The sequence below is a fragment of the Sceloporus undulatus genome, chromosome 2, assembly GCF_019175285.1.
Source record: "Sceloporus undulatus isolate JIND9_A2432 ecotype Alabama chromosome 2, SceUnd_v1.1, whole genome shotgun sequence".
Classification (NCBI taxonomy): domain Eukaryota; kingdom Metazoa; phylum Chordata; class Lepidosauria; order Squamata; family Phrynosomatidae; genus Sceloporus; species Sceloporus undulatus.
Genome location: NC_056523.1, coordinates 271,996,765 through 272,010,172, shown reverse-complemented (window position 1 = coordinate 272,010,172; position 13,408 = coordinate 271,996,765). Strand labels below are relative to the sequence as shown.

Genomic DNA, 13,408 nt, shown 5'->3' with positions numbered 1-13,408 from the left:
AGGGGGGGGGGGCAATGGGCATGCACCCTTGCTCCTCCTCCTCCTCCTCCTGCCCTGCCCCAGATTCCAGCTGTCTCAGAGAGACAGCTGGGAGTCAGGCAGGGCCTGTGGGAGGAAAGGGGAGGCAGCACGCGCTGTGCCCTCCTTCCCCTGGACCTTTCCCAAACTCAGGTGTCCCTAGATGGGGCACCCGAGTTTGGGCAAAGGCCCAGGGGAGGAAGGAGGAGGTGGCATGCGCTGTGTCCTCCCCCCATGGACCTTTCCCTGCCCCCAGCTGTCTCTCTGGAGACAGTTAGAGGCCGGAAAATGTCTCTAGGGAGGAGCAACTGGCATGCGCTGGTTACTCCTCCTTCCCCAGCCTTTTTCCTGGCCTCCAGGTATCTGGGAGAGGCAATTGAAGGCCAGGAGAAGGCTAGGGGAAGAGCCAGAGGCACAGGCCTCTGGGTTCTCCTCCCCAGTGCCATTTTCAGGCTTCCGGCTTTCTTGGAGAGACAGCTGGTGGCCAGGAAATGGCAGGGAGGGGGAGGAATGGGTAAGTGTGTACCTGTTCCTCCTCCTCCCTCACCTGTGTCTGGTGAAATAGTGTCACATGCCACCCATGGCATACATGCCATAGGTTCACCATCATGGCTCTAGGAAATAAAGTAAACTAATATACAAAAAATCTTTCTTGCCATTGACTTTGGCCCAGAACAGATAGCTCAGAAGAAGTGGCCAGAGGCCACTCCAGCCACAATCATACCAGGACCACACCAACCACACAGCCCACTTCCAAAGTGGGCCACCACCACAGTCCCAAACTGGTCCCTGGAAGGGCCAGATTATTTCAGCTTCTTAAAGGTCTGGATTCTCCCCTTCCCCCTTAGCACATCCTTGGAATCATGCCTCCAAAGCGGCCGGAAGCTGCCTTATTTGGCTGGTTCCTGTGCATTTCGGGCCTTGGATATAGATTGGCTTAGAGCAAAAACTTATTTTCCAGCCTTGCCCGTTGCCATAACTATAATCTCAGAAACAAACTAAAAAAAAATATTAAATGCATATATGAATGACTGGCTTTTGTTATTTAAATAACCCACAGCAGGTAAAGTCAGAACTTGCAAAGAAGTTTTGTTTTGTTTTGTTTCGTTTTTAAATGCTTTCCTCTATGCTACAATCCTGAAGAAATTGCTCCTAAGTATGCTGTTATTAATTATTCTCGGAGAGGAGGATTCTCCTTGCATCCCCATAGTTGCATTTAGAGAATGAAAGGCATGTTAAATTCATACATACACTTCATAGATCTTTGAGTTTTACTCTGAAATCTTCCTTTTCTGGCAAGTGATAGGATAGTAAAGTGTGAATTACAGTTCTTCAGATGATTTAAAAAACAAACAGCACTTTTAACAAAAGGGAACATTTCTGGATACCTAGAGAACACTGAATTTCTGGAGAACTCTCCGTGTTGTTGCAGTTGGTAAACTTTTAGATGTTGTTTAGATAAAACTTGCCAAATGCTGTTTAGGTACAACTTGCCAAATGCAGTCACATTTTTTAAAAAAAAGATTTGCCTTTGTGAGAGGTGAAAGCCTCAAAGAGTTAAGTCCCAGTCCCTCTGCTCCTGCTTTAGGATTTCCCTCTTGCAGCTAAAATGTGGTATCCTGAATTCCAGACAACAGTCAACACAGCTATCCCTGCATATGTACTCTTATACTGAATCAGAGATAGATGGATAGCATTATGGACCTTGTGAGTCCAAATCATGTAAGCAAGCACTTTCACTATGCTCCATGTTTCCATGTCCTGCAGTGTGGGAACTCCAGGATTCATTAGGTCAATAACCCATTTAACACCTTTGATTTTCTTAATCTGGTTTCCTCATTTGTGGGATTACTTTTACACAACTGAATTTAAAGCATTTCTTGATCTGACTTCCTCATTTGTAGTATAACCTTTACACAACTGAATTTAAAACATGCCTTTCATGTTAGATTAGTTGTATACATTGGCCCACCTCTATTCCGGTTTGCACATCAGGATAGGATTGTGATTGTAGATACTCTGTTTTTCTTATTTAGAAAAGCATGTTGGTGGATCTAAGAATTATTGGGCTAATTTTGTGGCTTTCTCACCTCATCCTGTTTTGTTTTTGTACCATTATTTCCTACCTTGTGAAGAAAGAGCAGGGAAATGATCATAACAGTTTGTTTGGTATTCAAATGGCCCATATCATTTACATTCTTGTTTTATGTGTGTGCTAGGGAAGTGTGACTTTAGGAAAAGAAGAATGCTGGACATGATGTTTGTATGACAAATATTAACTGTGTGTCCTCTCCTACCCCTTCTCCATTTCTCTTCAACAGCATCAGCAATTCCTGATAATAATGGAAGGCGGTCCTGTCTAAAGCTGAAAGTCTTTGTTCGGCCTGCAAGTAAGTTCTTTAGCTCTTGCTTTAGAGGGTGGCTTTATAGCGCATGCTTTGTTTGGTCTGGTAAACAGCAGTACAACTTCTTTTTACTCTTAAATCCTGTGTGATATCTGTTCTGTATAGCGGCATTTTTTGTTGATTTCACCATATCTTTTATCATTTTTTCACAAAGCTTTTTTTCTTATTTTAAGTACATACCAGTTGCTAACTTGTTGTTTCTTATTCCATTGTGCAAAAAGACAATTGTTGTGGCATTTGGAGGCATGCCACAGCTAAGATATAAATACATACATATAATAGAAGTAGAAATCAGATAGTTCAACAAAAACAAGGAAAATGGGGAATTTAAGGGTGTTCTCACTAACATATTTGGCTGTTATCTCTATTTTTGTTATAGACAACTGTATGAAAACTATAGGTGTTCATGATCGTGTTTTCGATGTTAACGACAAAGTAGAAAATTCATTAGAACCAGCAGGTTAGTATGCTTAGAGAATCTCTTTTTAACAAATGCCTCTATCCCTCTGATGCTTTGCTTCTCTTTCCCTCTTTTTCTCTGCATGATTTGCATGGTAAAATGACTCTGCTTTTGCTCATTTCTTGCAGTGCTAATATTGCTTATGATATATCTCATTTGCTAGTGCTAATATTCTCCTGTAACAGATGTGAAGCAAAGTATGCTTTTTCCATGACAGCTTATTTACTCAAACATGACATCCCAAAATTAAAAATTTAGTATTATTCTGTCCCCATATCCACCCCATTTTTATAGTAAGTTGCCGCAACACAGTATCTATTCAGGAGGTAATTGCTTAAGTAAGAAAATGTGTATGTGTATATATAATCTAAATATCATTCATTTACATGTTTGCTGTGTTCATTTAAAAACATCTAAACTTGTGGCTGTACTGCCAACAACAAACAACAGGTCTTTTCCTAAATACAGTTTTTCCATTGGTATTACAAAATTCTGCTCACTTTGCTGCTTTTGCAAAGATTTCACTATCAAAATTACTGTCAACTTTAAAATGGGGACAATGTCTGTCTGTCTGTCTGTCTGTCTGTTTGTCTGTCTTTCTTTCTTTCTTTCTTTCTTTCTTTCTTTCTTTCTTTCTTTTTGGTTAGTTATTATCTGTCCTTTTGTGCATGTGAACTAATATATTGAAAAATTACTTTGGATAACAAAACATGGAATGTGAGATGAGCCATGTTGGACAAGACCAGAGAACTTTCTGGTCCAAAATTCTACTTATATAGTGTTCACTCAGTTGCCTGTGGGAAGCCATATGCAGAATGTGAAGACACCTGCACCCTCCATCTTCCCTCCCAAGCAATTGATAAGAGAGTCTTAATGCCTCTGATTCTAGAAGTGAAGTGTAACTATCCTGGCTATGTAGCCATTGATGTTCACATCCTTCATTGAATTCCAAGCCCCTTTTAAGTTAGCAATCATAACTATATTCATGTGGCTTTGAATGCCACAGTTTAACTTTGTGTTGCACGAAGGAATGCTTCCCATGGTCTGTCCTGCATCTTCCATTATTAACTTCAGTGGATGAACATGGATTCTAGTATGAGAAAAAAGGAAACATTTTCTCCCTATGTACTTTTTCCACACCATACATAATTTTATATTCATGCAGATCCTTTTAAATACCTAAGTAAATATGTCTAACTACATATATATATGACTGTTCAGGCTCATTAGTAATCTGTGCATTTGAAAAGAACTGCCGGTTCAGTTCAAATGCTTTCTCACATTTAGAAGTTATTCTTTGCAAATTTAGGGTGAAACCCTGTAAGTAAAACTTCTTAGATCTTTGTTAAAATCAGTAAGTTTGAGAGCATACATAACTCTAATTATTAAATGCATTGATATTTAAATGCATCATTTTAGCTGGATTGTGTTTGTTAAAATACGTATGTGTCGTAATGTGTAATGAACAATTCAGAAGAACACATTGCCAACTGACTGAAAAAGGAAACATGCTATACAAATTATTATTTTCAAACACAGTTATTTTTTCAAGTTTTTCTGTAAAAAGATTTACTTTTTATGTTACTTCAAATGATCTTTCTAATTGGTGAAAACCTGGGTTTCCTTCCCCGCCCCCGCCCCCCACCAATGTTTTATAGTGAAAATGCCAATTGAATTTTTAATACAAATCTGATTTCATAAAATGTCTGGGGACATTATTTTTTACTTAGATTATAGCAATGTCCAACAAATGCCATCTAGTGTTTGTATTTTTATGTATGCCTCTAGGGCAGAAAATATTTCCTTCTACACTTTTAATTCTTTGTTAGCAGTCCCACATCTCTGGGATGCCACTGAAGCAGTAGTCTAATTTGGATGTTACCAGAATTTGGGTAACTGTGTAATATCAGAGTCCCAGTCCTGGGAAAAGAGTGGGATTATTATTATTATTATTATTAAATTTTATTTCTATAGCGCTGTAATTATACACAGCGCTGTACAAAGTCGGTAAAATTAGGAGTAAATAAAAGCCTGCCCAAGGCGTACATTCTAAGATAATAACATTTAAAAGAGGAATAGATAAAATTACCATATGGAAAAGAAAAAACAGATTAAAAACATCAAATATCAAAAAAATCACATATATATATATGGATATGGATATAAATAAATAAATAAATAAATAAAATCTGGGGTGTTGTTTGTTGTTGTTGTTGTTGTTGTTGTTGTTTAGAACGGCCATAATTTTAAAAAGTCAGTGAAAGGCTCTTACAATCACAACCTCCAGTTGAGAACGCATCACATACTTACTCATTTTGTGTATGTGTGTGCATGCATGCACCTTCAACTCACCTGACGATTTATGGTGACCATGTGAATTGCATAGAGTTTTATTAGGCAGGGAATACTCAGAAAGGTTTTGCAAAGTCCTTTTTCTGAAATATAGCCCACAGCACCTAGTATTCATTGGCAATCTCCCATCCAGGGCTGACTGCATACTTAGCTTCTAATATCAGATGGGATTTGGTGCCTTTAAGGTATTTAATGCTTAATAATTAGGAGCCCAATTAGGGTTATGTACATTTTTGTACAAAATCAAAACCTAGAAGGAATATTAATACTTGGGAGGCAAGAAACTTCACAAGGAAACAGATTTTTACTTATACATGTTTTTATTTCTACAACATTTACGTGAGAATTTACCTTTTTGAAAGACTCTATAGTAATAATTCCCAAACTCAGGTCCTCCAGGTATACTCAATACCGTGTAATGGTAGTGATTGGGACAGAATCATAGAATCATAGAATCATAGAGTTGGAAGAGACCACTAGGGCCATCCAGTCCAACCCCCTGCCATGCAGGAAATCCAAATCAAAGCATCCCTGACAGATGGCCATCCAGCCTCTGTTTAAAGACCTCCAAGGAAGGAGACTCTATCACCCTCCGAGGGAGTGCATTCCATTGTCGAACAGCCCTAACTGTCAGGAAGTTCCTCCTAATGTTCAGGTGGAATCTCTTTTCCTGCAGCTTGCATCCATTGTTCCGGGTCCTGTTCTCTGGAGCAGCAGAAAACAAGCTTGCTCCCTCTTCAATATGACATCCCTTCAAATATTTAAACAGGGCGATCATATCACCTCTTAACCTTCTTTTCTCCAGGCTAAACATCCCCAGCTCCCTAAGTCGTTCCTCATAGGGCATGGTTTCCAGACCTTTCACCATTTTTGTCGCCCTCCTTTGGACACGCTCCAGTTTCTCAATGTCCTTTCTGAATTGTGGCGCCCAGAACTGGACACAATATTCTAGGTGGGGCCTGACCAGAGCAGAATACAGTGGCACTATTACTTCTCTTGATCTAGACACTATACTTCTATTGATGCAGCCTAAAATAGCATTGGCCTTTTTAGCTGCTGCATCACACTGTTCACTCATGTTCAACTTGTGGTCTACTTGGACTCCTAGATCCCTTTCACACGTAGTTTCATTCAGCCAGGTGTCACCCATCCTATATCTGTGCATTTTATTTTTCTGCCCTAAGTGCAATACCTTACATTTCTCCGTGTTGAATTTCATTTTGTTAGCTTTGGCCCAGCTTTCTAGTCTATTCAGGTCATTTTGAATCTTGATCCTGTCCTCCGGGGTATTAGCTATTCCCCCTAATTTGGTATCATCTGCAAATTTCATAAGTATGCTTCCAATTCTGTCATCCAGGTCATTGATAAAGATGTTGAATAGCACTGGGCCCAGGACAGAGCCCTGTGGGACCCCACTGGTCACTTTTCTCCAGGATGAAAAGGAGCCATTGTTGAGCACCCTTTGGGTTTAATACATTCATATTTACCTCTTAGCAGTAATCAAGACTTGTTAAAAAAAAGATTTATTATTTTCTTAGTAATTCTTACCTTTTATTGATGTTATTGACAACCATGCCTAAAATATATATTTTAGATCCTAAAGTATATATTTAGTTCTATTTCAAAGCTTGGCCATGCCTGCTGGGACATTTATTTTCCCCACTATTATCACCACTATCTTGAACTGTAGACTTTTGAGGCAGTACAGACCACCACTTTGTGCTGGCCTGACCATGTACTAGGACTGAACCTGGACGGAGAATTCACATAGTCCGAGCCCTAGTTCCACCACCCCACTGCTATCATGGTGCTTGCCTGTCCACACAGCACATACTGTGATGATGTCTGTGGGGCACAGCGCCCAAATGGCACTGGCCGGAAGAGGCATCATCATGGCACACAAGCGCACCTGTGGCACCCCTTCCATGATGCAAAAGAACCCTCCGGGAAGTGGGTTCTTTTTTGTTCTTCTGGAGGCTGCAACGTCTGTTTGCTGCGGCCTCCATCTGGGCCTCAAAGGGGTGGCGTTGAGCCACCCCTCTGTAGAGGCTCTTTTGTTACCAAATTAGTTGGGAAGTCTCCTTCCTTTCCTTTTAAAAGGTACTGTTCCATGGGACCTTTTTATTTTATTTTATTTCTGAGAAGTGCATACCTACTGCCTTGTAAGGCTCACATTGCTAGCAGCATGTTTTTTGGAGCCCGGTGGTAGTAATTGGGCTATGAAATTAGAAAACCTGATGGAAGAGGTGATCTGGAGTTTTGGAGTGAGATACCTTCACTATGTTGATGACACTCAGGTCTGTTGCTCTCTGTTACCTAACTTCAAGGCCCCTGAGTGATGCCTGAGCTCAGCAGAAGGCTTGATGGGCTTGAAGAAGCTGAAAATAAATACAAACAGTACAGAAGTACCGTTAGTCAGTACTTCTGAGTTAGTTTGATCTGGTAAGAGGTGTGCACGTCTTGAGAGCTTGTGTGGTGTTGTGGTTTGAACTACAACTCTATAGCTCAGGTTTGATTCTCCACTTGGCCATGGGAGCCCTTGGGTGACCTTAATTTACACATTCATTGCCCCAGAAAATCCCATGATAGGGTTGCCTTAGGGTCTTTGTAAATCAGAAACAACTTAAAGGCACAGAACAACAACATCAATGCCTTGGTTGCTTCATGATTTGACTATTGTAAGATGATGTATGTGGGTGTACTCTTGAATAGTGCCCTGAAGCGTTAATTGATGCGAAAAGATGCCAGGCTACCAACTGATACATGGTATCAAGATCACCTCATCTCAAAAGTGAAAAATCTGCAGATTGCTAAATCTTCTCCTGGTTAAGTTTAAGTTGTTTAATGTTGCTTTTAACATTAAATAACTTTGCATCCAGTCATCAGAAGGACAATATGTTTCAGTATAAATGTACCTGGCTACTAAGATATGCAAGCAAAGCTCTTTTGGTACCATCTCCATGAACTTGCAGAAAGCCTTCTTTCTTAGTTGTGGAAAAGTGTCCCCCCTCCCCCCGGTATCATTCTGATACTTTGGAATCCACTCTGGAATTATGACTCACAGAAGATGTCAAAGTAAACATTTTAGCTTGTGTTTTTGAACTGTTGCCATGATTATTATTGCTGTTTTTAAGTGTCCCCCCCCTTTTTTTTTTTTTAAATCTGATTGCTGATTTATTTTCTTCATTGTTTGTGCACTTCCTTGAATAATTTTGGAAAAGCAATATGGTAATACTATGAATGAAGAAATGAATAAATATGCTATATTAATTCAACTGACTAAACTATTATATGATATGTCCTTATAAAATTAATGGACCTGTTCATAAACAGTTCACTGATTCAGAAACTTTTAAAAAATATTTTCCCAGATTCAGAAAGAGGTGTATTGACATATTTCATATGAAAAAAAAAATAGCTGGCATTGATACCAGAAAAACAATTCCAATGTCTCAAATCAATTGATACCTGATTCAGTATCTTTTGTGTGTATTTGATAACAGTTGCAATGTCTAGTATGTGCTGCAATTGTATTTGCATTTCCTGAGACATCAGTAAGGGGAGTTCAAAAGAGGAGCAGAATATTTTGTTCATCCTGTTGTTCATCTTGGTCTCGATTGTTTTTCCATTAGGAGCAATCTACCCAAAAACCAAAAATAATTAATTAACATGGAGAAAGATATAGGAAAAATAACGGTGACAAAAGTTTTCCTTGGTTTCTAAAACATTTTCCATTGTAGATACTAACTGTAAAATGTAATCTCTGCACCATACAAGCATGTAATTTGATCAAGATAATTAAATCTGTTTTCAACAACATAACATCCAGTTTGAGCTCAGTAGTAGTTTTAAAACTGTAGCAATTTATTGACCAGTATGAATATGTTTTAATATAATGCTTTCAAATGCTTTCATTTCAAATGTTCTAAACCTTCATCCATTTTGCCAAATTGCATTGAGCTGGGATGATTGATTGAAAATGTCCAAGAGATTATTTTTGTTTTCTTACAAAAGGATGTGGTCTGAATCATTTCAAAGTGGTCTATCGTCAGGAAATCCACTCTCTTTGACTATCTAGCAAGGCTATAGAGCTGGTACACCAAATCTCCAGCTCATTTATTTTTCTCTCTGACTCTGACTCCATCATAAACAGCAAGTTTATATATTAATTAGCAATATGAAATTTACTGTAGTAAATCCATTGCATAGAGCATTCATCATCACCCCATGAATTATCAGACTACTTTAGTTGACAGAACATAAAATATATATTTTTATCAAAATTTCTGAACCAGAAAACTTTACTAAATTCCTATGAAAGTAAATACAGAACAAACTAGGCATTTAATATTGAAAGGGTTTTTTGGTTTGGCTTTTTTTAAGCCAGAGTCAGAGTTGTATATTTCTACTTACTCTTGACTCCACCCAAAGTTGCTTCTGATTCCACAACTCCATCTCCAGAGCACTGCTATCTAGAACCATTTCAGTTGAGTTGCAGGACTGGTTTTGGCACTGAAAAAGCCTTTTCGGGGGTGCAAAGAAACATGGCATAATTTTTTTTCACTTGCCCTGAAACAAGTGGTGCCAGTTGCAATACTATAGAGGCCCAAATGGCCTCAGTAGGACAGTGGAGATTATCACATGGGGGACAGGACATCATTGTCCTGTCCCTCCCGTGCAATTGCAAGAAGGATTTTCAAATGACATTGTCCTTATCCAGACATTATCTGTCTGGAAAGCACAAGTGAGTGTGACAGTGATTGCGCGAAAGCCTTTCAAATGATATCACGCTGATCCAGTCATTGTTCCATTATTGAAGTGGCATTGCTCAGCATTTTGCGTTAACACAAGTTCGTATTAATGCAATGCCACTTCAATGACAGGATAATGACAGGATCTGCTCTATGTTTTGAAAGGCTTTCATGAGATTGCTGTCATGGATGGGATAAAGATGCAAGAGCAATCCCATCCCTGTCCCATCTGTGATTTTTGGCTGGTTCAGCTGCAATCATTTCTGGACATGGATACTCAGACAATAATGCATATTTTAATGCATAATAATATTGATTGGATTACTACAATGCATTATATTTGGAGCTGCCCTAGATAGACTGTTATCACAATTTTGGCTGGTAAGGCCAGGTTTATGCATTTTAGACCAGTTTTAAATGAATTTACTGACTGCCTATTTATCTCTGGACCAAATTCCAGTACTTATCTTGAAGCCCAAATACCTGAAAAATGTATTGGCCCATGAGTTAAGATCTTCTGCCATGACTCTTTTTTTGTGTGTGCCTGTATCAAAAGTGGGATATATTGAAACAAAAGAAAGAGCTTTCTCAGCTGTTGTACACCACTATGTTATTTCTTCCATAAAGACTTTTCTGATGATAGGCTAAATGTTTTTGTTTACCCAGACATTTTAATTGGACATGTTCTTAATAAATTTTAAGAGTTTTAGGTCTTGTTTTATGATGTGATTTAATACATTTTACACTGCTGTGGCATTGTAGACCAAATAAAGAAAAATATTTAAAAGTTTTAAATAAATAGTATGGTATACATTTGCTCATACATACTGGGTTCAGAAAAATTAGTTTCACAAATCCTTAATCTTAATTTAAAAAACAAAACAAAACCCAACACTCAGCCAAATGTTGTTTTCATGTTTTTAGTTCTTTCTGAATGAACACTTCTCTGTTTGGTAAGTCCAGTGCAAGTAGTCACAAGACGCTTCCTTATACTGAACCAGCCCATTGGTTTATCTGGCTGAGTATTGTCTGATGGAGAGATGGGTTTGCAGCCCCTAGAGTAACCTGGTAAAATATCTCATGTAGTGAACTGAAATCTATAAAAGTTTATGCTATACATTCCCTTTTCTCGGTCTCAAAGTTGCTACCGGATTTTTTTATATCTCTTTATGCTGCAACAGACTAATAGGGACACTAGTAAAAAAAAATCACTGGTAAAAGACATTTTAAAATGTACAGATAGAAATTAAGCCCAAGTGATTCTCCTTAAATCTCAGGTGTGCCACCACTGCATATCTTGTTTTGTGTTTTGTTTCCATTCCGCCAAAGTAGATGTTAAATTCTATCCACTTCTCAGTTTAGCAGGAAGGGTAGAGCTGTCTGAAATGAAAATACTGAGACCCAGCCCTTTAAAGGTTGCCCAACCGTGGTCAACACTGGCTGCCGCCAGGTTCCCAGGATTTCAGACAGGAGATTTTCCCAGCCTTACTTTGAGATCCCAAGGATTTGATTTAGAATTTTCATAATGTAAAACACATGCTCTGTCCAGTGAGTTAGAGCCTTTGTTGTTTGTCCAACACCTTTGAGCTGTGACTCATGTCTGCTTTCTCTAGTGTTATCTGAACTATTCCAATGTGATGACAATTCAGAGTTTGTGGAGTTACCCAGATAGTCAGCTGCTCTTGCAGGCTTCCCTCAGCATGTTTTAATGACTCTGCATGCATTCTCTTCTTTAATGTAGGTGAACCATTGGTAACTCAGGGGAAAGTCACAGAGCTTAGTTGTTCTAAGCAATATTAATAATTGGGTTAGGCCAATTACCTACCTGTCCAGCATATTATTCCCACAATGCCCAGCCAGATTCCTATTTGGATTTTGCAAAGATCAAAGCATCAGCTTGCACTTGTTCCCCAGAAACTGATAATAAGAAGGTATACTTCCTCTGATCCTGGAGGCAACATACTTGTTAGTCATCCTTTGGTAAGCTTTGTTCCATGAAATAGCATACTTCCCATTTAAAACCAGCCAGATCAGTAGCCATTCCTACCTCCTTTTTAAAATGAATACCACAGTTGAACTATAGGATGTGTGAAGAACTTGCTTTTGAACCTTTGCCCAGTATTTGACCTAATAGTTGTTTGTTTCTATTCCCTTTGATAGGATTTCTTTAAAAGAAAAAGAATGTACACTTTGGGAAAACACATATATTTAAAATCAGAAGTGGGCAACATATGCTCCATACTGGGTTTGTTCTCCTTCATGTCCCCTCTGTTGTCATTGAAACCACCACTGGGTTGCCAAATATTAGCAGCACAGCAGGTTTAAAAATCTAGACCCCCCCCACCCTTAATCACAAGGGGCAGGGGAAACATGCAGTTTAAAGCAAAAATGTTCTCCCAGCAGATCTAGTAGTTACAGAATGTGCCTATTTTGCTGCTGCTGTTAGTGACTGCTGTGCTGCCAAATTTAAAAGCAAAGAGTAGCTTTTCGCTGCAACCACTATGGTGAAATTCAGCATAGCAGCATCAGAGGGCAGCCACTGGTATGTTTAGAGGATCCAATGCAGCCTCGAAGCCCTGCGCTAAACAATGAGCTATTTCATCTTTAAAAGCCACAACAGCACAAAATTTGTTTGTCTGTGTTACAGAAGGTGCTGAAATGTACTTGTAGCATTCTCTGAGGAGTTATTAAAGAGGCAAAATTTCATTAGAATATATGTTTTCTGTTTGAACAGATGACACTGTACATGAATCAGCTGAGCCATCCCGTGGGGAGAATGCAGCACATACACCAAGGATATCCAGTTGGCTTTTGGCAACTCTACTATTCCTCCTGGCAATGCTTTTGACGTTATAGCACATACTCTACATGCTGTTACAGACAACACCAGGATTTTGGAAAATCAAAAATCCACTTATCTGCTCATCCTAAGAATGGGACTTTAAACTGGTTTTGCAGATGTTGGTTTGTTTCCTTCCCCCAGTCTCCTCCCCTTCTTCCTCTGCAGCCTGAACTATGAACAAAAATTAGAGAGGCCTAACTAGCCCTCTTCCTGCACCCAGTCTTTCCCCAGCCTTCCTTGATCCCTTCTAAAATAAAAGGACTCCAAATGAAAATGCCAAATTTCAATATTGACACTAGTGATTCTTACTTTCCTCTGCAGCCTCTTACGATACTGCCTCCTTTAGCTCGCTGGGCCATCTGTATGTGGAGAAGGAAGAATAATAGCAGATGCAGGCAGTTGGAGGATAAGGATATTGTTTGGGAAACCAAGAGGAGTTTTTTCCCCCCCTTTACTCTCTTCAGTACAATATTTATTCCTTCTTGTTCAGCACTGTAAGATGATCGTGCAAGGCACTGTGCCACCATGTCAGGACTGGAGGGATGATATTAAGAATAGATATAGCATAACACCATTTCCT

At 39.1% G+C, this 13,408-nt stretch overlaps 1 protein-coding gene across 1 annotated transcript; it reads left to right on the top strand.

Moving 5' to 3' along the window:
• The first annotated feature begins 528 nt into the window (after positions 1 to 528).
• Positions 529 to 13,402, top strand: LOC121920647 (ephrin-A5-like). The gene is made up of 4 exons (XM_042447780.1): positions 529 to 532; positions 2,340 to 2,408; positions 2,803 to 2,883; positions 12,721 to 13,402. The coding sequence occupies exons 1-4, from the start codon at positions 529 to 531 to the stop codon at positions 12,840 to 12,842; spliced, it is 276 nt and encodes a 91-aa protein (XP_042303714.1). The 3' UTR covers positions 12,843 to 13,402.
• Positions 13,403 to 13,408: the final 6 nt, after the last annotated feature.